This window comes from Haliotis rufescens, unplaced genomic scaffold, assembly GCF_023055435.1.
Source record: "Haliotis rufescens isolate VD_foot unplaced genomic scaffold, xgHalRufe1.0.p SCAF_9, whole genome shotgun sequence".
Taxonomy (NCBI): domain Eukaryota; kingdom Metazoa; phylum Mollusca; class Gastropoda; order Lepetellida; family Haliotidae; genus Haliotis; species Haliotis rufescens.
In genome coordinates, this window is record NW_025964383.1 from 37,583,209 (window position 1) to 37,606,386 (window position 23,178).

At 42.9% G+C, this 23,178-nt stretch overlaps 1 protein-coding gene across 4 annotated transcripts in view; it reads left to right on the forward strand.

The window, feature by feature from the left end:
- Nucleotides 1-23,178, forward strand: part of LOC124113164 — a 145,552-nt gene that overhangs the window by 94,755 nt on the left and 27,619 nt on the right. For all 4 annotated transcript variants that reach the window (XM_048390513.1, XM_048390514.1, XM_048390512.1 and 1 more), the window contains 2 exons: nucleotides 10,261-10,300; nucleotides 15,128-15,178. In XM_048390513.1, coding sequence (XP_048246470.1) covers nucleotides 10,261-10,300; nucleotides 15,128-15,178 — 91 coding nt within the window. The remainder of the gene's footprint in view (nucleotides 1-10,260; nucleotides 10,301-15,127; nucleotides 15,179-23,178) is intronic.

Genomic DNA, 23,178 nt, shown 5'->3' on the forward strand with positions numbered 1-23,178 from the left:
TGCCTGTATGAGTTGTGTCGTATTCATTATTTATCTTCTGCCTGTGTGAGATGTGTTGAATTCACTATCTATATTCTGTCTGTGTGAGATGTGTTGTATTCACTATTTATCTTCTGCCTGTGTGAGATGTGTTGTATTCACTATCTATATTCTGTCTGTGTGAGATGTGTTGTATTCACTATTTATCTTCTGCCTGTGTGAGTTGTGTTGTATTCACTATCTATATTCTGCCTGTGTGAGATGTGTTGTATTCACTATCTATATTCTGCCTGCGTGAGATGTGTTGTATTCACTATTTATCTTCTACCTGTGTGAGGTGTGTTGTATTCACTATCTATATTCTGTCTGTGTGAGATGTGCTGTGATCTATATCTATATTCTTCCTGTGTGAGAGGTGTTTAGTTCACTATCTATATTCTTTCTGTGTGAGATGTGTTGTTTTCACTATTTATATTCTGTCTGTGTGAGATGTGTTGTATTCACTATCTATATTCTGCCTGTGTGAGACGTGCTGTATTCTCTATCTATATTCTTCCTGTGTGAGAGGTGTTTAGTTCACTATCTATATTCTGCCTATTTGAGATGTGTTGTATTCACTATCAATATTCTGCCTGTGTGAGATGTGTTGTATTCACTATCAATATTCTTCCTGTGTGAGATGTGTTGCATTCACTATCTATATTCTGCCGGTATGAGATATGTTGTATTCACTATCTATATTCTGCCTGTGTGAGATGTGTTGTTATCACTATTGACATACTGCCTGCGTGAGATATGTTGTATTCACTATATATATTCTGCCGGTATGAGATATGTTGTATTCACTATCTTTATTCTCCCTGTGTTAAACATGTTGTGTTCACTATCTATATTCTCCCTGTGTGAGATGTGTTCACTATCTATATTCTCCCTGTATGAGACGTGTTGTGTTCACTATCTTTATTCTGCCCGTGTGAGATGTGTAATGTTCACCGTCATTGATTTGCGGGTTTGAGTGAGGGACGAGTTGTAATGACTATCTGTTCCTACCCATGCCTTGTGTGTCTTCACTCTGCCTGTGAGAGAAGTGTTTAGTGTGACGTGTTATCTTCAACCTGTGTCATGTGTGTCTTCACTCTGCCTGTGAGAGAAGTGTTTAGTGTGACATGTGTTATCTTCAACCTGTGTCATGTGTGTCTTCACTCTGCCTGTGTGGGAAGTGTTTAGTGTGACATGTGTTATCTTCAACCTGTGTCATGTGTGTCTTCGCTCTGCCTGTGTGGGAAGTGTTTAGTGTGACATGTGTTATCTTCAACCTGTGTCATGTGTGTCTTCACTCTGCCTGTGTGGGAAGTGTTTAGTGTGACATGTGTTATCTTCAACCTGTGTCATGTGTTTTCACTCTGCCTGTGAGAGAAGTGTTTGGTGTGACATGTGTTATCTTCAACCTGTGTCATGTGTGTCTTCACTCTGCCTGTGAGAGAAGTGTTTAGTGTGACATGTGTTATCTTCAACCTGTGTCATGTGTGTCTTCACTCTGCCTGTGTGGGAAGTGTTTAGTGGGACATGTGTTATCTTCAACCTGTGTCATGTGTGTCTTCACTCTGCCTGTGTGGTAGTGTGTAGTGTTTTCTTTTTAGTGTTTCCTGGGTGAAATGTGTATCGGACTCACTGTTTTCAAACTTTCTGTGTGTTATTGCCACTCCCTGCACATTTATATACTCCTATATATAACTCACATATGTTATAATAAGCCTATGATGATGTGTTTGGTGCTGACAAATCAATGGATCGTGCCTGGCAAAGAGTAACCGAACTGGTTTTATATTCGACCTTTGGGAAACCCATGCTTCAGTGGAGAACATGGTCTTGTTATAAAACAATTCAGGTCAACGAGTATGTCAAGATTAGTTAGCCAAAGAACATCAAATTCAGGATACTCCTGTAGAAATATTGAAATTTCCTCAGATTATGTAGGATAGATGGTAGCATTTACGTGGTTAATAGCTCCTTACCGATATGTAGTTCGCTTGGGACAGCACGTTTCAGATCTTGCCCCACGTGCGGGCACGTGCGTTTGTCGGCTGCATGCCGATTTAGTGTTTACAGTCGTGGGTCGTATGGTAAGAGCGCTCCGATTGGTTGGTGACAGACTGGATTAGCCAGTGGCTGCACCGTTTAGACGTGTTGACCCAGAGGTTACGTGTCCTTGCGAGTATATAAGAGATAGGCGCGAATGCTCTCATTGTCTTGCATGATCGGGAAGATCATTACAGGTGAGGGAGACCACACCAAATTACCGTGTTCGGAGGACGAACAATTCTCCAATCCCTAGTGATTTTAGGCAATAAAGATCTAAATTCTGTGGCAACTTAGAATTATTGGGTAAATTGTTAGAAAGCTGGGTTGGACGGGTGGATTTAAGCAGGAAATAATGTCAGCTATGTGATGTAGCTACATAGACCAATTGTGTTTGGAGGTTTGAACGGGTGGTTTGTTTTCATAGACTGTGTTAAGGATGTTGTAGGGGTTAAAGTGGGTTAGTGAGGGGTTTGCTTTAGGCTGCTTTTGAGTTTTATTTTGAGGGTATAAGTAGGATTTTTGATTAGGATTGATTGATTGATTGATTGATTTGTAATTGTTGTTGAGTTCGTATTTATATTTTGATACAGTTGGGTTTTTTTCGTTTTGTTTATTTTTCTGTAATAAACTGTTGAAACTTGATTATATTTTGTTGTGAATCACCTCCCTACATCCAACGAATTGAGGTTGTAAAGGACAGACAGAGGGACCATAGACACTTTATTTTAGTATTTTCGGCATTAATATCTTCTGAATAAAAGAAACACAACGCAAAGTCATGGTGTCTTAAAGTGCCCAAAGCCTGTCCTGTTACATTTTTGGTGCCGAGACCAGGATGTAGTGGTATTGGTGATTTATACTGAAATTAATTAATTGAAATTAAATTAGGGATATTAGTTTAAAAAGGATAGTTTGTTAAAATGAATGCAAGTGAACAGGGTTTTGACTTGTTCAACTTCAGTTTCTTGTCACCTCCCTCTGAAGATAGTTTTCATGGTCTTCCATCTAGACCAGGAGTATTTACTTCTACCCCTAGACCGAGTGGATTTACACCAGGGTCGCAAACATTGATAGATGTAGGGATGAATGCATCCAGTGCAAACATGTTCCCACACTCAAACTCAGGTTATCCCTCATTTTGGGACCGGAATGTGATTATACCTAGGGATGTGAGTACTCAAGCAGTAGACCACAGCAGAAGGTCTGTTAGATTTGATATACCAGTAGATGTTAGTGAGGGTGATAGGTTACCATATAGAGTTAACCCCATTGTAGGAGGAAGCATTTATCCTTCTTCACAGAGCAGTCGACAAGTAGATAGGTTGGATAGCACACTCTGTCCTGATTTCGGAGGAAGACATGGTAGGCCCAGAGAAGGAACCTCCTCACGTTTTCTTTCTGATGGCAATGAAAGAATACCCAGCGGAAATTTTAAAATGACTAGAAGGGAAAAACAACCTGACACTTTCGATGGTAAAACTAGTGACTGGCAGGATTACATGGTGCATTTTGAGCAGGTCGCCAACTGGAATGGTTGGAATGAGCAGGAGAAGGCTCAACAGCTCTCAATGAGTTTACGGGGGGCAGCTCAAAAGATGCTAAGCAGTTTAACCTTTGGGCAGTTGGGTGATTATAATGCCATCAGAAATGTCCTTCAACAAAGGTTTAATCCCAGGGAAAGGAGTGTTGCCTATCGATGTGAGTTTCGAAAAAGAGGCAAGAGGCAAGAGGCAAGAAAAAGATGAATCAGTCACTGATTATGGTTATCAATTGCGTAGGCTAGCCCTTTTGGCTTACCCGAATGTGCCATACATGGCTCTAGAGATGCAGATCATAGACCAATTTGTCAATGGGCTAACCTCATTTGAAATGAAAAAGAAAGTGACCTTTAGCCATCCACCCACTCTGGATGAGGCCATTTCTTCCGCACTAGAATACGAAGCAATGGAAGGCAATAGGGCTAGAAAACCTGTAGAAGGGAAAGTTAGTGTTGTTCAAAGCTCACCTGATCAAGAACATAGGGAAAAAAGGAACAGTGAGGTAGGACTAGGTGACATTTTGAAACTGATAGAAGAGAAGTTTAAAACTCTCGAGGGTTCGAATGGTCAGTCTAGGCTCAGACAAAAAGGTTGTTTCTATTGTCAGGAGAAAGACCACTTTAGGGACTATTGTCCAAAACTGCTGGCGAAATTAACCAAGAACTTAGCACCAACAGAGCAGACCGAAGGTAGATCGGAAAACATATAGAGGCTGAAGTAGAGGCCGTTGCTTCAGCCACTTGTCAGTCGATAAAGAGGCCATGTGCTGAGTTAGAGGTTGTGAGCCAAGTGGAGCAAGTTCCACTCCTACCAAATATTAGTATTCCAACAGAAGTTTCTTCAGTTGATCAGAAAAAAGTACCTATTAGTCTTCGGAATGTGCAGGGCGATCCTAATTGCCTGTATATGGATATCCTTTTGAACAAAGGCTATTGTAGTACTTTGATTGATACAGGTTCACCTATTTCTCTACTTTCTCATGCTGACTTTAGAAGGTTGGAGTTCGTGGACTCGTTGCTCGTCCAAACGAACATCAACCTCACTACTGCTAATGGAAAGGATATAGATGTCAAGGGGCAGTTTATGGTTCAGTTTAGCTCGGGACGTTCAAGTTTTGAACAGAGTTTTGTGGTTGCTGACCTTGACAAGTTATCTGGAATCCTGGGCATGGACTTTTTGGAGAAATATAGAGGAGAAATCAAAATTGTTAAGCAGGAATTGAAAACCTGCAAAGGCAAGATTAAACTGCACAAACTGAAGACTTACAACTGTTCGCAAGTTAGAGTGATAGAAAGAACCAAAATCCCAGCCCATTCCGAGAAAATGATAGTTTGTAAGGCTGATACCAATCAGTTAGAACATGTCGGTGTAATTGAACCTAATAAGTACTGGCGGAATAAGGGTCTTTTTGTCGCAAGGAGTTTGGTTCGGTCAGACAGAGAGCAGTTTGTGATATCGGTACTGAATTTTAGTGGAAAAGGGGTGAACTTGGAACCATTATCAGTTATGGGCACAGTGAATGCTGTAGATCAGATAGTGGAACACTTACCTGTTAGTAAGGGAACCTATACCGAAAACAATCTTCCTGAGCACTTGCAAACCTTAGTTGAGGCTAGTTCAGCTGATCTCTCGACGGAACAAAAACAGTCTGTGGCAAAGTTAGTTAGTGAGTTCCAGGAGGTCTTTGCTGACATAGATTGGTGCATAGGTCAGACTGACTTGGTGACCCATAAGATAGACACTGGGGAGGCCCATCCAATAAAGTTACCAGCTCGTAGGTTACCAAGTGCTAGCAAAGTTGTAGTGGAGGAAGAGGTTGACAAAATGTTAAAACAGGGTATTGTAGAACCAAGTGACAGTCCCTGGTCAGCTCCTGTGTGTCTGGTTACTAAAAAAGGATGGCAGTATTCGTTTCTGTATTGATTTTAGAAAGCTGAATTCCGTAACTTTACGAGATGCTTATCCGCTACCTCGGATTGATGATACACTTGAGAATCTTAGTGGGGTTCAATGGTTCAGTACTTTGGACCTTGCTAGTGTATACTGGCAGGTAGAAATGGATAAAAAGGACAAATCAAAAACAGCTTTCACCACTCATTTTGGGCTTTTTCACTTTAACGTGATGCCATTTGGACTTACAAATGCCCCGGCTACGTTCGAAAGACTAATGGACAGAGTACTCGGTACACTCAAGTGGAAAAGATGTTTGTGCTATTTGGATGACATTATTGTCTTTGGGTCCGATTTTGCCGGAGCATTGGAAAATCTTAGACTGGTGTTTACACAATTGAAATTAGCCAAATTGAAATTAAAACCACAAAAATGTGTGCTTTTTCAAAAAGAAGTAGCTTTTTTAGGGCATGTCGTATCCAAGGATGGTATCCAATGTAACACTGAGAAAACAAAAGCCATTGAATCATGGCCAAGACCTGTAAATAGGTCTGAGGTTCGTAGTTTCTTAGGGTTAGTTGGCTACTATCGTCATTTCGTCCAGGACTTTGCAAACATTGCTGCGCCACTCACAAGGTTGATCCGGAAACATGTTCGATTTAAGTGGGATGAGGATTGTGAACATGCTTTTCAAAAGCTGAAACAAAACTTGGTTACTGCTCCCATACTAGCTTTCCCCCAAGATGAAGGTCAGTTCGTGTTAGATACCGATGCCAGTGCTTATGGCATTGGAGCTGTGTTGTCACAGGTTCAAATTGATGGACAAGAAAGGGTACTTGCATATGCTAGTAAAACTCTGAATCAAGCTCAACAAAACTATTGTACCACTAAGCATGAACTTCTGGCCGTTGTCACTTTCTTAAAGCAATATAGACATTTCCTGTACGGACGTAGGTTCTTGCTTAGAACTGATCATGCACCACTTATCTGGCTTAAAAATTTCAAAGATCCAGAGGGAATGCTAGCACGTTGGTTAAGTGTCATTGAGACTTACAATATGGATATTCAGTATAGGTCTGGTACAAAGCATAAAAATGCAGATGCGTTGTCAAGGAAACCAACTCGAAAATGTAAAAACACAACTTGTATTGACTGCAGGGAGGAATCCTCTGCTGTGTTCTCTGATTCAGCCGGATCTGATCAGTCTGTTTTGAATTGGGAGGTACAAGTTGGGAGGCATGATCGGGAAACCCAGACGATCAATCCTATTGCAATACCTATATATATAGCTACAAGTAGGAATATAGGCAATTCTGAAAACACATCTAATTGGCTACCCGTTTGGACTAAAGACGAGTTGCTCAAAATGCAGCAAGACGATCCTAGTATCGGTCCTATTCTGAATAGATTAAAGGCATCAGCTGACAAACCATTAAAAACTGACATAGTTGATCTGAACTCTGACGCCAAGTGTCTTTGGGGTCAGTGGGATTCACTCACACTTCAAAATCAATTACTGTATAGGAAAAGTTCTTTGCATGTAGGTGGAGAGCTTTTGCAACTTATTGCACCAGAAGCTATCAGGGAAGAAGTTTTCAGTCATTTACATACTAAACGTACAGCAGGACATTTTGGCAGAGATAAAACTCAGCAGTCAATCAAACGTAGATTCTATTGGCCAGGCATGTCCGATTCAATTCGTCGCTGGTGTAAATTATGCCAGTATTGTGCACGTTGCAAACCAGGTCAAGGAAAGGGAAAGTCCTCACTGAAACAATTTAAAATTCGTGCTCCCATGGAGTGTATGGCAGTGGATATTTTGGGTCCTTTTCCGATAACTAGGAATGGAAATGAATACATCATAGTCTTGGGTGATTACTACACTAAATGGAAAGAGGCTTTTGCTGTTCCAAATCACAAAGCTATTACCGTTGCTGACAAGTTAGTGACTGAGGTATTTTGTAGATTTGGTTGTCCTCGACAACTCCACATGGATCAAGGCCGTGAGTTTGAATCTACTTTATTTACAGAGGTTTGTAGACTGTTGAGTATAACTAAAACCCGTACTACACCATATCATCCTCAGTCAGATGGTCTTGTCGAACGCTTTAATAGGACTCTTCGGCAAATGCTTTCTATTTATACGCACCAAGAACCATTAGATTGGGATGACCACTTACCATACCTCCTAATGGCCTACCGAGCTAGTGTTCATTCAAGTACTCACTGCTCTCTAAATCTACTTATGTTAGGGCGGGAAATTCAACTTCCTTTGGATGTCATGGTGGGAAGTCCGCCAAATGTCACTCCAGATTTATGTCCAGTAGCATATGTAGAATGGTTGCGCAGAGTCATGCAGGAAAATTTTGAATTTGCAAATGAGCATTTAGGAAACGCAGCTAAAATCCAGAAACGAAACTATGACATTAATCTCAAACATAGGGAATTTGAAGTAGGCTCGCAAGTCTGGCGGTGGTATCCCCCAACAGCTGGGCGGAAGCTTGGCTTGGGTTGGACTGGACCTTATTTTGTTCGGGAGAAAGTATCTCCTCTCGCCTACAAAATACAGAGAGATAATAAAACAACCTGCATCATTGTTCATGTTGATCACTTAAAACCCCTGGAAGTTGATGAGTCTGCCAGTGTTGCAAAGGAATCTGAAACAGAATCTGTTAGTGAATTAAATAATGAATATGGGGTGGATTCTTTAGGTGATTCAATAGATAATATGGGATCTAGTCCACCTGCTTCGGCAACACCTGTTAGGACTAGAAGGGGAAGAATTGTGAAACCTCGAGACCGTTATTCTCCCTAGGAAGCCTGATTATGTTTTTAATTGCACAGACCCTGAGGGTAGAACCATAGGCATTTTTATTTTTGTTTGTTAAAGAAATGGAGATAGAAATAGAAGTAGATGCGATGGAGAGAAGGGAATTCGAACTAAAGACGTTGAGGCAGGACTGGGAAAAAGGGGGGATGAAGTGCCCTGTCACGGGATGTGACAACGCACACTATCCCTGCTTTGGCCGCTTACTGGACCACTGGGCCCGTTTCCATAATAAATATGTAACTTTATCCCGGTGCGATCAATGTGGGAAACTGTACAAAAAGAGAACTCATGCCAAGGCCCATGTAAAGATACATCGGCCGGTGGCCAGCATCACCTCCGAGGAGAGGCCAAACCAGGAATATAGGGACCCTGAGGATGTTTTGCCCCCTAGGCCCCCTAGACACGACACCCAGATCCATGAAGAGGAGCGGCTTCAAGCTGAAGAAGAAAGATGCCGGTGGCCTTCCCGACGGTGCAGTCGGGAGGAACAAGACCTCAGCGACTTGAAATATTTGTTCATTGATGCCGATTCTGAGTAAACCCTCAGTGTTTTGATTTCTATTCATTAATTTGTTGTAATTACACAAATGATTTTGTTTATTCAGTTAGTCAGTCAACCTATTAAAAAGGGGAATATTTTGGAATATTTGTTTTAATGATCGGAAAGTTTAGACAAAGTAAGAGTTACTTTGTTCTTAGGGGGGAGGAATGTAGAAATATTGAAATTTCCTCAGATTATGTAGGATAGATGGTAGCATTTACGTGGTTAATAGCTCCTTACCGATATGTAGTTCGCTTGGGACAGCACGTTTCAGATCTTGCCCCACGTGCGGGCACGTGCGTTTGTCGGCTGCATGCCGATTTAGTGTTTACAGTCGTGGGTCGTATGGTAAGAGCGCTCCGATTGGTTGGTGACAGACTGGATTAGCCAGTGGCTGCACCGTTTAGACGTGTTGACCCAGAGGTTACGTGTCCTTGCGAGTATATAAGAGATAGGCGCGAATGCTCTCATTGTCTTGCATGATCGGGAAGATCATTACAGGTGAGGGAGACCACACCAAATTACCGTGTTCGGAGGACGAACAATTCCCCAATCCCTAGTGATTTTAGGCAATAAAGATCTAAATTCTGTGGCAACTTTAGAATTATTGGGTAAATTGTTAGAAAGCTTGGTTGGATGGGTGGATTTAAGCAGGAAATAATGTCAGCTATGTGATGTAGCTACATTGACCGATCGTGTTCGGAGGTCGAACATTTCCACAATCCCTAGTGATTTTAGGCAATAAAGATCTAAATTCTTTGGCAACTTTAGAATTACTGGGTAAATTGTTAGAAAGCTGGGTTGGACGGGTGGATTAAATCAGGAAATATTGTCAGCTATGTGATGTAGCTACATAGACCAATTGTGTTTGGAGGTTTGAACGGGTGGTTTGTTTTCATAGACTGTGTTAAGGATGTTGTAGGGATTAAAGTGGGTTAGTGAGGGGTTTGCTTTAGGCTGCTTTTGAGTTTTATTTTGAGGGTATAAGTAGGATTTTTGATTAGGATTGATTGATTGATTGATTGATTTGTAATTGTTGTTGAGTTCGTATTTATATTTTGATACAGTTGGTTTTTTTTCGTTTTGTTTATTTTTCTGTAATAAACTGTTGAAACTTGATTATATTTTGTTGTGAATCACCTCCCTACATCCAACGAACTGAGGTTGTAAAGGACAGACAGAGGGACCATAGACACTTTATTTTAGTATTTTCGGCATTAATATCTTCTGAATAAAAGAAACACAACGCAAAGTCATGGTGTCTTAAAGTGCCCAAAGCCTGTCCTGTTACACTCCATTATGTGAGACCACGTTGCACAGATACATTATACAATGATATTATTTGTGTGTATCCTTGTACATAAGACACTAAACTCAACTCTTCTACTTTCCCTGTTCAGATGATTGTCGATGATGAAGACCACCTCGCCTCTTTACAAGGTGAGTCCTCCTTGTTTACAATGTTTGTGAATGTCAGCTACTGCTAATGCGTGTTGACCTCATTGCGTGGATATTGAATCTGTAACGATTCGTCTGTTAATATACTGTCTTAATTTATTAATTACATTAAGTAATACGTTACCACTTGTTATACCAAGGCTGTTGTCTCCCACAACTGCTCTTAAAGCGAAATCTACTATAGAGATCTCAATTACCTTATGCAGCACGTGCGTAGCCACCTCAGTTGCCATGTGACACCCTTCACTCTTGTCTCTTCGCTTGCTCCAGCAAGACGTATAGTGACTGCTCTGAAGCGTTCCTGTTTTTCCAACCTTTCGGTGTATTTATTACTGTTTATTGACTCATATAAACTGTGCTTTTTTGTGGGCGTTTGCTGTGAATACGCTTGGAACCCGCCAAAAGGAACATTTTTCCTCCCTTTTTTCTATATACTTGCGGGGTGTCTCCTATGCATGTTGCGTCTTACGTTGCCCTGTTATAGTATGTCTTGGGGGTTTACATCACTTATTTCTCTATATGCTATATGTGTATGTTCTATATTCGCAATGCTCGTTTATTTTCTTGTGAAAATGTTCGTTTGTGAATATTTGTGGTGCGTGTGTTGTAACCATGTTTTACTCTTTGTTCATAGTAACAATGTCGGACAATGTCGGACATGGACATGTCGCCATCCTCAACCCCCTCTACCCCCTCTAATTCCTCTCTTCTCGGGATCCCCATGATCGTTGCCCGCGGTTCAGGGTTCCTTGCGGGGACACCCGGTGCGCCCTGTGCGAGGGTCTGGGGCCTGAGGCGTTGAGCGCTACAGTCTGTACTGCATTCTGTTTCCACCCCTGTGGTGGCCGGCTCGTCCGGTCGGGGTCCCCTTGCGGGTACCACCTCCACGGCTGCAGGCGATCCCTTGGCGGCCCTTGGGCTGTCCGGGGATTCTGTCACAGCATTACTTTCTCAACTTGTGGACTCCAAGCTGGCGGCCTTATCTCAGGATAGGCCGCTGGCTGTTCCGTCCCCCGATTCTTCAGTGGCCGCGGGGTCCACCGGTCTAGGGGTCGGGTCCTTCTTCCAGGAAGAAGCCCCGCTCTGAGGGCTCCGGTAAGGGCAATCAGCCGCCCTTTTGCGGGAAGAAGGGGAACTGGGGAAGTCCACAAGCTGTCTAGGGACGGCAAGGGCTCCTCCAGGTGACTTTCACTGGAGGGGTTCGTATGCCGACAGCGCCAACTTCACTTGGCCCGTAGGCGAACCCGAGTCACTCAGCCCTGGACAGTTGCGCCTGCCGCAGCCTGTCAGGCCCCCCTCTCCTTTCCCGGTGGGAGCCAGACTCCAGACTTACTGGGAGAATAGGGAACAAGTGTTCGACGACCCGTGGGTGGTCAACACAATCCGGTACGGCTATCGTCTAGATCTCAAAGCGGATCCGCCACTCACCGTTGCCCCGTTGTTGGAAGGTTTCTATTCGGAAACCGATCTTCCCATCCTGGCCGATGCCATCGGCAGGCTGGTGGAGAAGAGGGCGGTACGGGAGTTAGCCCTACCAGAAATAACACCGGGGTTTTACTCCAGGATATTTCTCGTTCCTAAGAAGGACAGTGCCGAACTCAGAATGATTCACAATCTGAAGTCATTCAACGAGTTTTACATGCACAACCCGCCCAAGTTCAGAATGTTGACCGATCCATCCAGACCATCACAAGTATCTCAGGTTTGTCTTTCAAGGCAGGCATTACAAGTGGGTAGCACTCCCATTCGGCCTATCGTCCGCTCCCTGGCTGTTCACCCGGTTAACCACCCCCATAGTGGGGTTCCTCCACAGGAGGGGTGTCAGGTACTTTGCATACCTGGACGACTCGCAAGTGGCGAATCGGATGACGGACGTGCTGTCTTGTCAACTCGATTTCGCCCTTCGGCTCTTGGAGCAATTGGGGTGGATTGTCAATCTCCACAAGAGCGAGTTAACCCCCTCACAGAACTTGAAGTTCATTGGAGGTAGGTTTCGACACGGTGACCCATCGCCTCTTTGTCCCCCCAGACCAGTGGCACAAGATTCAGGTGATGATTGACAAAGTCTTAGCGGTGCAACAGACAGTTCACTTTTGGGAACAGCTGTTAGGGCTACTTGTGTCAGCCCAGGACTGCACCAAACAGGGTCGTCTCCAACTCCGCCCGCTGCAACGGTTTCTAATCCAGTTGTTAGCACAGGAGGAGAACAGTGCATCCGTTGCCCTCCCAGATCGGCTCCGACCGCATCTGGAGTGGTGGACGGTCCCTTGCAACGTCTTATCAGGAGTCACATTCCCGGTGTGCGGAACGTACTGGCAGACGCGCTGTGGAGGCCTCGGGATCCGAGCCCCACGAAATGGATGCTCAATCCAGTAGTGTTTCAGTGTCTGTGCGAACGTCTGGGTCGTCCGATGGTCGACCTGTTCGCAACCAGGTACAACAATCAACTCCCGTTGTTTGTATCACCAGTCCCGGACCTGAGGGCCATCGATCACGATGCTCTCGCGTTAGACAGGAAGGGTATGGAAGCTTATGCTTACCCAAGACGGCGTTAATACCACTCATTCTAAGCCGGCTCCGAGGAGTTCGCTGTCGAATGTTGCTGATCGCGCCTATATGGCCGAACAGATCGTGGTACCCCGACTTGCTGGCCCAGGTCAGGCAGTCGCCAATTCCACTGCCTGTGAGACCGGATCTTCTGATCCACCCTCACACCCGTCAACTTCATCCTAACGCAGGGCAGTTCAATCTGCACGCGTGGATGTTGTCGCCGAGCGACTGAGGAGTAAAGGTTTTTCTCGTCAGTCTTCTCTGGCATACATTAGTATGCATTGTGATTCTACCCAAAAGGTGTATAATGCATGCTGGGCTATTTTCACGAAGTGGTGTTGCAAACATCACATTCATTCGCCAGATAAGGTATCTGTGCAGGACGTTGATCGTTTCATGTCTCATTTATGAGAGACCCGGAAACTCTCCGGGGGTTCCATTGCCAACTATGTCTCTTCTGTTGCTACGGTACGGGACGTTGCTATGGGTACCAGTCTCTCAAAAGAGCCGGTGATTCGGGGTTTTATCAAGAGTTTCAAACAGCAAGATCTTAAGAAAGGCCGTCTTCGGGCTACGGCCTGGGATCTTTCCTTAGTGTTGGAATAACTTATGGAAGCTCCGTATGAATCCTTGAGTAGTGCTTCGTTTTGGCATGCGACTTGGAAAACAGCATTTCTCCTCTCCTTTGCCACGGCGGCACGAGTGTCTGAGATTCATGCACTCGATGTCACTAAAGTACGATTCGAATGGGGCGATGAAGGAGCGGTCCGCCTGGGCCTGCTCATGGGCTTCGTTGCTAAGAATAAAAAACTTGGCCAAACGGAGAGAAAATTCCCTGTAAGATCACTCAAGGAAATCTTGCATCCTGCTGATACTGAGGACATATCACTGTGTCCGGTTAGGGCCCTTAAGTATTATCTTAAGGCTTCAAATGAACGCAGACAAGGGTGTGAGCGTCTGTTCATATCGTGTAACCCTAATCGGACTGCTGACATAACTCGCAACTCGATTGCGTTATGGCTTCGTTCTGTCATCAATCTGGCGTACCGGTCTCGGGGGATACCGGTTGCAGGGTCAAAGCCGCACAAGATAAGGACGCTAGCGGCAACATTTGCCCTACACTCCAATATAAGGGGTGTGCCCAGCGCAATTCCGAACTCCTCAGGCGTCAGACCTTGCACTGTGGTCAATCTGGGTCGACTCCAATGTTCCCACTGCCGTGAGTACAGGAGTGAGGGTCCCGCAAACCAGCGCACTCACACCACAGGTGAGGGCGGCTTTTAGTGTGTTTTGTCCTTATTTGTATTTTGACAATTATGTATTTTATGTCTGTCGTGTATTCCAACCTTGTAATGCATGCTTACAAATACTGGAATTAGGTCACGCGCCTAATGCATACTTGAAGTAGGCTTGCTGTGGGATATACGGTCCGAATGAAATTAATTTCCCTCTTTCCGACTGTTTAACCTGATCTTAGATTTAGCTCACACGGAAACTGTGTTCTCATCCGCTGCGGCGATGAAAAACCTATCCAGTGGGGCCGTTTGGAGTCACCAATCGTTTGGCAATGACGATTGAGCCTTACGGTATGCGCTTGACAGTGCTTTGGTATTCCTACAGGGTAACGCCAAGCTAGGAGCATGCGCATTGAGTGCTTCCGCCTTGTTTTTACATCCGCTGGTCGGAAGGAACACGAGCAGTCAGGTTCGGGTTGTAGGTGCTCCCCACCGCCTACTGTGATAATCAGCCTTGGTATAATAAGTGGTAACGTATTACTTATTGTAATTTGTGGAATTTTCCTATTCGGAATATTCTATAGTAAAACGTTACCACTTTGAGACAGAGACAAGAGTGAAGGGTGTCACATGGCAGCTGAGGTGGCTACGCATGTGCTGCATGAGGTAATTGAGATCTCTGTGGTAGATTTCGCTATAAAACCAGTTGTGGGAGACAACAACCTTGGTATAACAAGTGGTAACGCATTACTATAGAATATTCCGAATGAGGTAATTCTACAAAATATTAATGATATCATTACACAATATAGAATCAGCCATGTCAAGTTGTACAATGTTATGTATTCTGTTTGTGTCAGTTCTAAATGAGACTAAGTGTTCAGCGGAACCATCCCCTCGACAGGCTATGTGTAGGCCAGTAATATATTCTGATTGTTTCAGCTCTGAATGGGCCTGTGTATGTGGTAGAGTCATCCTCTCTACAGGTTGTGTGTAGATCAGTAATATATTCTGGTTGTTTCAGCACTGAATGGGCCTGTGTATGTGGTGGGACCATCCTCTCTTCAGGTTGTGTGTAGGCAGTAATATATTCTCATTGTTTCAGCACTGAACGGGCCTGTGTATGTGGTGGGACCATCCTCTCTACAGGTTGTGTGTAGGTCAGTAATATATTCTGGTTGTTTCAGCACTGAACGGGCCTGTGTATGTGGTGGGACCATCCTCTCTACAGGTTGTGTGTAGGTCAGTAATATATTCTGGTTGTTTCAGCACTGAATGGGCCTGTGTATGTGGTGGGACCATCCTCTCTACAGGTTGTGTGTAGGTCAGTAATATATTCTGGTTGTTTCAGCACTGAATGGGCCTGTGTATGTGGTGGGACCATCCTTTCTTCAGGTTGTGTGTAGGCAGTAATATATTCTGATTGTTTCAGCACTGAATGGGCCTGTGTATTTGGTGGGATCATCCTCTCTACAGATTGTGTGTAGGACAGTTATATATTCTGATTGTTTCAGCACTGAATGGGCCTGTGTATGTGGTGGGACCATCCTCTCTTCAGGTTGTGTGTAAGTAGTAACACCTGATAGCAACCAACCAGTTTTGTCGGTCATATCAAAGTTTTCAATGAATAACTATTCATAAAAACTATAAACTATATCTTCCCAAAACCCTTAACTTGGTATACTATCACTACACATTGCATGGTATGCAGAACCATTAACTTGATCTTCAGTACATGTTCCACCATCTTATTCATTTTAACTTAAAATTATGATCCAAATATGAGTTCAATATATGGAGTCAATCAAACACTGTCCTGATACCGGCTTGCAGATATGTGAATCGGATACCTGCCAGATATGTTTTAACAGTGTCATGTGTGAGTTTGAGGACGTCGTGGCAATGAGCAATGGGGTACTGAAGGTAAGCTTCATTAACTGGTGGCAGGGCACTGCTAGCACCCAGTGGGTAAACAACCTGAACTTTAACATGGGAAAGTGCATCTGCAATGTTATTTTGCACACCTGGAACATGTTCGGCTCACACGATAAAGTTGATTGTAGCTGCTTGCCATGTGAGGGTCAGCATTAGAGCCATGATGTTCATACATTTTGATCTACCCTTTTTGATAATACACACAGTAGCTATGTTGTCACAAGGTTAGGATTGCTTCCACAGTTCTACCAGCTTCACAACAGGAGGATCAATAGTCAGGAAGTCATCTAACAGATGCAGAATATTTTCCACGCCATAGTTGTATTGCAACATCCAGCACACGGCTTATGACAGGGTATCGAATATCTTTGGACTTGATCTGCATCCGAAAGCCAATCTAGAATAGAAGTAGTCGCTAGCATTGCATCGGAGACCAAAGAAAGGAAAGTACTTGGGGTGCAGCGGAATCTGTTTAAATGCGGCAGTAATGTACACTTTACACATCTGTGCACCATGCCCCAATTGTTTAATAACTGCAATAGCATTGTCTATGGTCAAGTGGGAAAGTGAAGCAGATTCCTTATTAATGAGATCGTTGATACCTGTGTCGTATCGCCTGTGTCATGTGGGGCTGACAGATCAGTTTATATTCGTCCAACTGTTTATGTTTTGCATCATTTGTGTCACTGTAAATGTTCTTACATATGCCAAAGGCCTGGGTGAATTTGGCAAGGGCCAGTGCACGATTTAACCTAACATCCTCTTCCAATTGGTAGACATTGTCATCATATTCGGTCATTCTTGCGCCTAAGGTGTCTTGGTTGCGTAATAATAGCAAAGCAAGGTTGCAATACTTGCCGTTTTTTATCTTCATCTTAAGAGCTGGAGCGACAGAGTGAATGTGTGGCAGAGAATCAGAAGGCGCTTCATGGCTGTGTTGATTTGGTAATCCCACAGCCGCGTGATCAGCTGACACTGTGTGTTTTTTAACTGTGCTAGTCCACGTTGTAGATTTGTAACACTTACAGTGACAGAAGGCACGGAGTTGGTCACATTTTCCACATTGTCCGACACAACGCTGTCTGGTAGATCTAGATCTAGATCTCTGCTGTGAGATAGTCCAGCCTCAACAATCACCGTAAATGTAGCCGCCAGTGTTGATCCTCTTGCACCAACTGCAGCAAGTTTTTCCTTGGCCAGTTATTCGACACCCTCACGACATTTTCCGCCAGTTGTATGCGTAATGTACAGTCGTCGATGTTACAGGTGGTTACACCATTTACCATTCCATACAATCATCGATGTAGCAGGTGGTTACTCACAAATGCATCGCATGCAATCGTCTATGTTCCAGGTGATAACTCACAAATGCATTGTATTCAATCGTCGATATTGCAGGTGGTTACTCACAAATGCATTGCATTCAATCGTCGATATTGCAGGTGGTTACTCACAAATGCATTGCATTCAATCGTCGATATTGCAGGTGGCTACTCATAAATGCATTGCATACAACTGTCGATGTTTCAGGTGGTTGCTCAATAATGCATTGCATACGATCGTCGATGTTGCAGGTGGTTACACAATTAAACATTTAATACAATAATCGACGTTGCTACTGGTTACTCACAAATGCATCGCATCCACTCATCGATGTTCCTTGTGGTTACTCACAAATGCATCGGATACAATCATCGATGTTGTAGGTGATCACATACACACACAGTGAATACAGTCATCGATATTGCAGGTGCTTACTCACAAATGCATCGTATTCAATCGTCGATATTTGCTGGTGATACTCACAAATGTATCGCGTACAATCATCGTTGTTGCTGGTGGTTACAAACACACACAATCAATACAGTCATAGATATTGCAGGTGACTACTCACAAATGCATTGCATACAATTGTTGATGTTGTTGCAATTTCTCAAAAATGTTTCGCATATAATCATTGATCTTGTAGATGGATACCCTCAAATGAATTGAATACAATCCTCGATGTTGCAGGTGGTTACTCACAAATAAATCACATACAATCGTCGATGTTCCAGGTGATTACTCACAAAAAAATCACATACAATCGTCGATGTTCCAGGTGATTACTCACAAATAAATCACATACAATCGTCGATGTTCAAGGTGATTACTCACAAATAAATCACATACAATCGTCTAAGTTCCAGGTGATTACTCACAAATGCATCACGTGCAATCATCGATGTTGCAGGTGGTTACATACACACAATCAATACAGTCATCGATATTTCAGGTGATTACTCACAAATGCATCATTCTTCGCATACAATCATCGATGTTGCAGATGGATACTCAAAAATGCATCCCATACAATCCATGTTGCTGGTGGTTACTCACACATGCAGAGCATACAATCGTCCATGTTGCAAGTGGTTACATACCCACACATTCCATACAATCGTCGATGTTGCTAGTGGTTACATACACACACATTCCATACAATCGTCGATGTTGCTAATTGTTACATACAAACACATACCATACAATCGTCGATGTTGCTAGTGGTCACATACACACAAATTCCATACAATCTTCGATCTTGCTAGTTGTTACATACACACACATTCCATACAATCTTCGATGTTGCTAGTGGTTAAACACAAACACACACATTGCATACAATCGTCGATTTTGCTAGTGGTCACACACACACATTCCATACAATCGTCGATGTTGCTAGTGGTTACATACACACACATTCCATACAATCGTCGATGTTGCTAGTGGTTACATACACACACGATCCATACAATCGTCGATGTTCCTAGTGGTTACATACACACACATTCCATACAATCGTCGATGTTGCTAGTGGTTACATACACACACATTCCATACAATCGTCCATGTTGCTAGTGGTTACATACACACACGATTCATACAATCGTCGATGTTGCTAGTGGTTACATACACACACATTCCATACAATCGTCGATGTTACTAGCGGTTATATACACACACATTCCATACAATCGTCGATGTTGCTAGTGGTTATATACACACACATTCCATACAATCTTCGATGTTGCTAGTGGTTATATACACACACATTCCATACAATCGTCGATGTTGCTAGTGGTTACATACCCACACATTCCATACAATCGTCGATGTTGTTAGTGGTTACATACACACACATTCCATTCAATCTTCGATGTTGCTGGTGGTTACATACACACACATTCCATACAGTCGATGTTGCTAGTGGTTATATACACACACAATCCATACAATCGTCGATGTTGCTAGTGGTTACATACACACACATTCCATACAATTGTCGATGTTGCTAGTGGTTATATACACACACATTCCATTCAATCGTCGATGTTGCTAGTAGTTAAATACACACACATTCCATACAATCGTCGATGTTGCTAGTGGTTATATGCACAAACATTCCATTCAATCGTCGATGTTGCTAGTAGTTAAATACAGACAAATTCGAAACAGTCGTCCATGTTGCTAGTGGTTACATACACACACATTCCATACAATCGTCTATGTTGCTAGTGGTTACATACACACACATTCCATACAATCTTCGATGTTGCTAGTGGTTACATACACAAACATTCCATATAATCGTCCATGTTGCTAGTTGTTACATACACACACATTCCATACAATCGTCGATGTTGCTAGTGGTAACATACACACACATTCCATACAATCGTCCATGTTGCTAGTGGTTACATACACACACATTCCATACAGTCGGCGATGTTGCAAGTGGTTGAACACACACACACACATTCCTTACAGTCGTCCATGTTGCTAGTGCTTTCATACACACACATTTCATAAAATCGTCCATGTTGCTAGTGGTTCAACACAAACACACACATTCCATACAATCATCCATGTTGCTAGTGGTTACATTCACTCACATTCCATATAATCGTCCATGTTGCAAGTGGTTACATTCACACACATTCCATACTATCGTCCATGTTGCTAGTGGTTACATACACACACATTCCATACAGTCGGCGATGTTGCAAGTGGTTCAACACAAACACACACATTCCATACAATCGTCCATGTTGCTAATGGTTACATTCACACATATTCCATACAATGGTCCATGTTGCTAGTGGTTACATTCACACACATTCCATACAATCATCCATGTTGCTAGTTGTTGCATACACACACATTCCATACAATCGTCGATTTTTCTAGTGGTTACATACACACACATTCCATACAGTCGGCGATGTTGCAAGTGGTTAAACACACACACACACATTCCTTACAGTCGTCCATGTTGCTAGTGGTTACATACACACACATTCAATACAATCGTCCATGTTGCTAGTTGTTGCATACACACACATTCCATACAATCGTCGATTTTTCTAGTGGTTACATACTCACACATTCCATACAATCGTCGATTTTTCTAGTGCTTCCATACACACACATTCCATACAATCTTCGATGTTGCTAGCGGTTACATACACACACATTCCATACAATCGTCGATGTCCCTAGCGGTTATATACACACACATTCCATTCAATCGTCCATGTTGCTAGTGGTTACATACACACACATTCCATACAATCTTCGATGTTGCTAGTGGTTACACACACACACACAGTCGGCGATGTTGCAAGTGGTTAAACACTCACACACACACACATTCCTTACAGTCGTCCATGTTGCTAGTGGTTACATACACACAAATTCCATACAATCGTCCATGTTGCTAGTTGTTACATACACACACATTCCATACAATCTTCAATTTTGCTAGTGGTTACATAGACACACATTTCATGCAATCGTCCATGTTTCTAGTGGTTAAACACAAAAACACACATTCCATACAATCGTCGATTTTGCTAGTGGTTACACACACACACATTTCATACAATCGTCGATGTTGTTAGTGGTTACACACACACACATTCCATACAATCGTCCATGTTGCTAGTGGTTATATACACACACATTCCATACAATCTTCGATGTTGGTAGTGGTTAAACACAAACACACACATTCCATACAATCGTCGATGTTGCTAGTGGTTACATACACACACATTCCATACAATCGTCCATGTTGCTAGTGGTTACATACACACACATTCCATACAATCGTCCATGTTGCTAGTGGTTACATACACACACATTCCATACAGTCGGCGATGTTGCAAGTGGTTGAACACACACACACACATTCCTTACAGTCGTCCATGTTGCTAGTGCTTACATACACACACATTTCATAAAATCGTCCATGTTGCTAGTGGTTCAACACAAACACACACATTCCATACAATCATCCATGTTGCTAGTGGTTACATTCACTCACATTCCATATAATCGTCCATGTTGCAAGTGGTTACATTCACACACATTCCATACTATCGTCCATGTTGCTAGTGGTTACATACACACACATTCCATACAGTCGGCGATGTTGCAAGTGGTTCAACACAAACACACACATTCCATACAATCGTCCATGTTGCTAATGGTTACATTCACACATATTCCATACAATGGTCCATGTTGCTAGTGGTTACATTCACACACATTCCATACAATCATCCATGTTGCTAGTTGTTGCATACACACACATTCCATACAATCGTCGATTTGTCTAGTGGTTACATACACACACATTCCATACAGTCGGCGATGTTGCAAGTGGTTAAACACACACACACACATTCCTTACAGTCGTCCATGTTGCTAGTGGTTACATACACACACATTCAATACAATCGTCCATGTTGCTAGTTGTTGCATACACACACATTCCATACAATCGTCGATTTTTCTAGTGGTTACATACACACACATTCCATTCAATCGTCCATGTTGCTAGTGGTTACATACACACACATTCCATACAATCTTCGATGTTGCTACTGGTTACACACACACACACAGTCGGCGATGTTGCAAGTGGTTAAACACTCACACACACACACATTCCTTACAGTCGTCCATGTTGCTAGTGGTTACATACACACAAATTCCATACAATCGTCCATGTTGCTAGTTGTTACATACACACACATTCCATACAATCTTCCATTTTGCTAGTGGTTACATAGACACACATTTCATACAATCGTCGATGTCCCTAGCGGTTATATACACACACATTCCATTCAATCGTCGATGTTGCTAGTGGTTACATACACACACATTCCATACAATCTTCGATGTTGCTAGTGGTTACACACACACACACAGTCGGCGATGTTGCAAGTGGTTAAACACTCACACACACACACATTCCTTACAGTCGTCCATGTTGCTAGTGGTTACATACACACAAATTCCATACAATCGTCCATGTTGCTAGTTGTTACATACACACACATTCCATACAATCTTCCATTTTGCTAGTGGTTACATAGACACACATTTCATGCAATCGTCCATGTTTCTAGTGGTTAAACACAAACACACACATTCCATACAATCGTCGATTTTGCTAGTGGTTACACACACACACATTTCATACAATCGTCGATGTTGTTAGTGGTTACACACACACACATTCCATACAATCGTCCATGTTGCTAGTGGTTATATACACACACATTCCATACAATCTTCGATGTTGCTAGCGGTTAAACACAAACACACACATTCCATACAATCGTCGATGTTGCTAGTGGTTACATACACACACATTCCATACAATCGTCGATGTTGCTAGTGGTTACATACACACACATTCCATACAATCGTCGATGTTGCTAGTGGTTACATACACACACATTCCATACAATCGTCCATGTTGCTAGTGGTTACATACACACACATTCCATACAGTCGGCGATGTTGCAAGTGGTTGAACACACACACACACATTCCTTACAGTCGTCCATGTTGCTAGTGCTTACATACACACACATTTCATAAAATCGTCCATGTTGCTAGTGGTTCAACACAAACACACACATTCCATACAATCATCCATGTTGCTAGTGGTTACATTCACTCACATTCCATATAATCGTCCATGTTGCAAGTGGTTACATTCACACACATTCCATACTATCGTCCATGTTGCTAGTGGTTACATACACACACATTCCATACAGTCGGCGATGTTGCAAGTGGTTC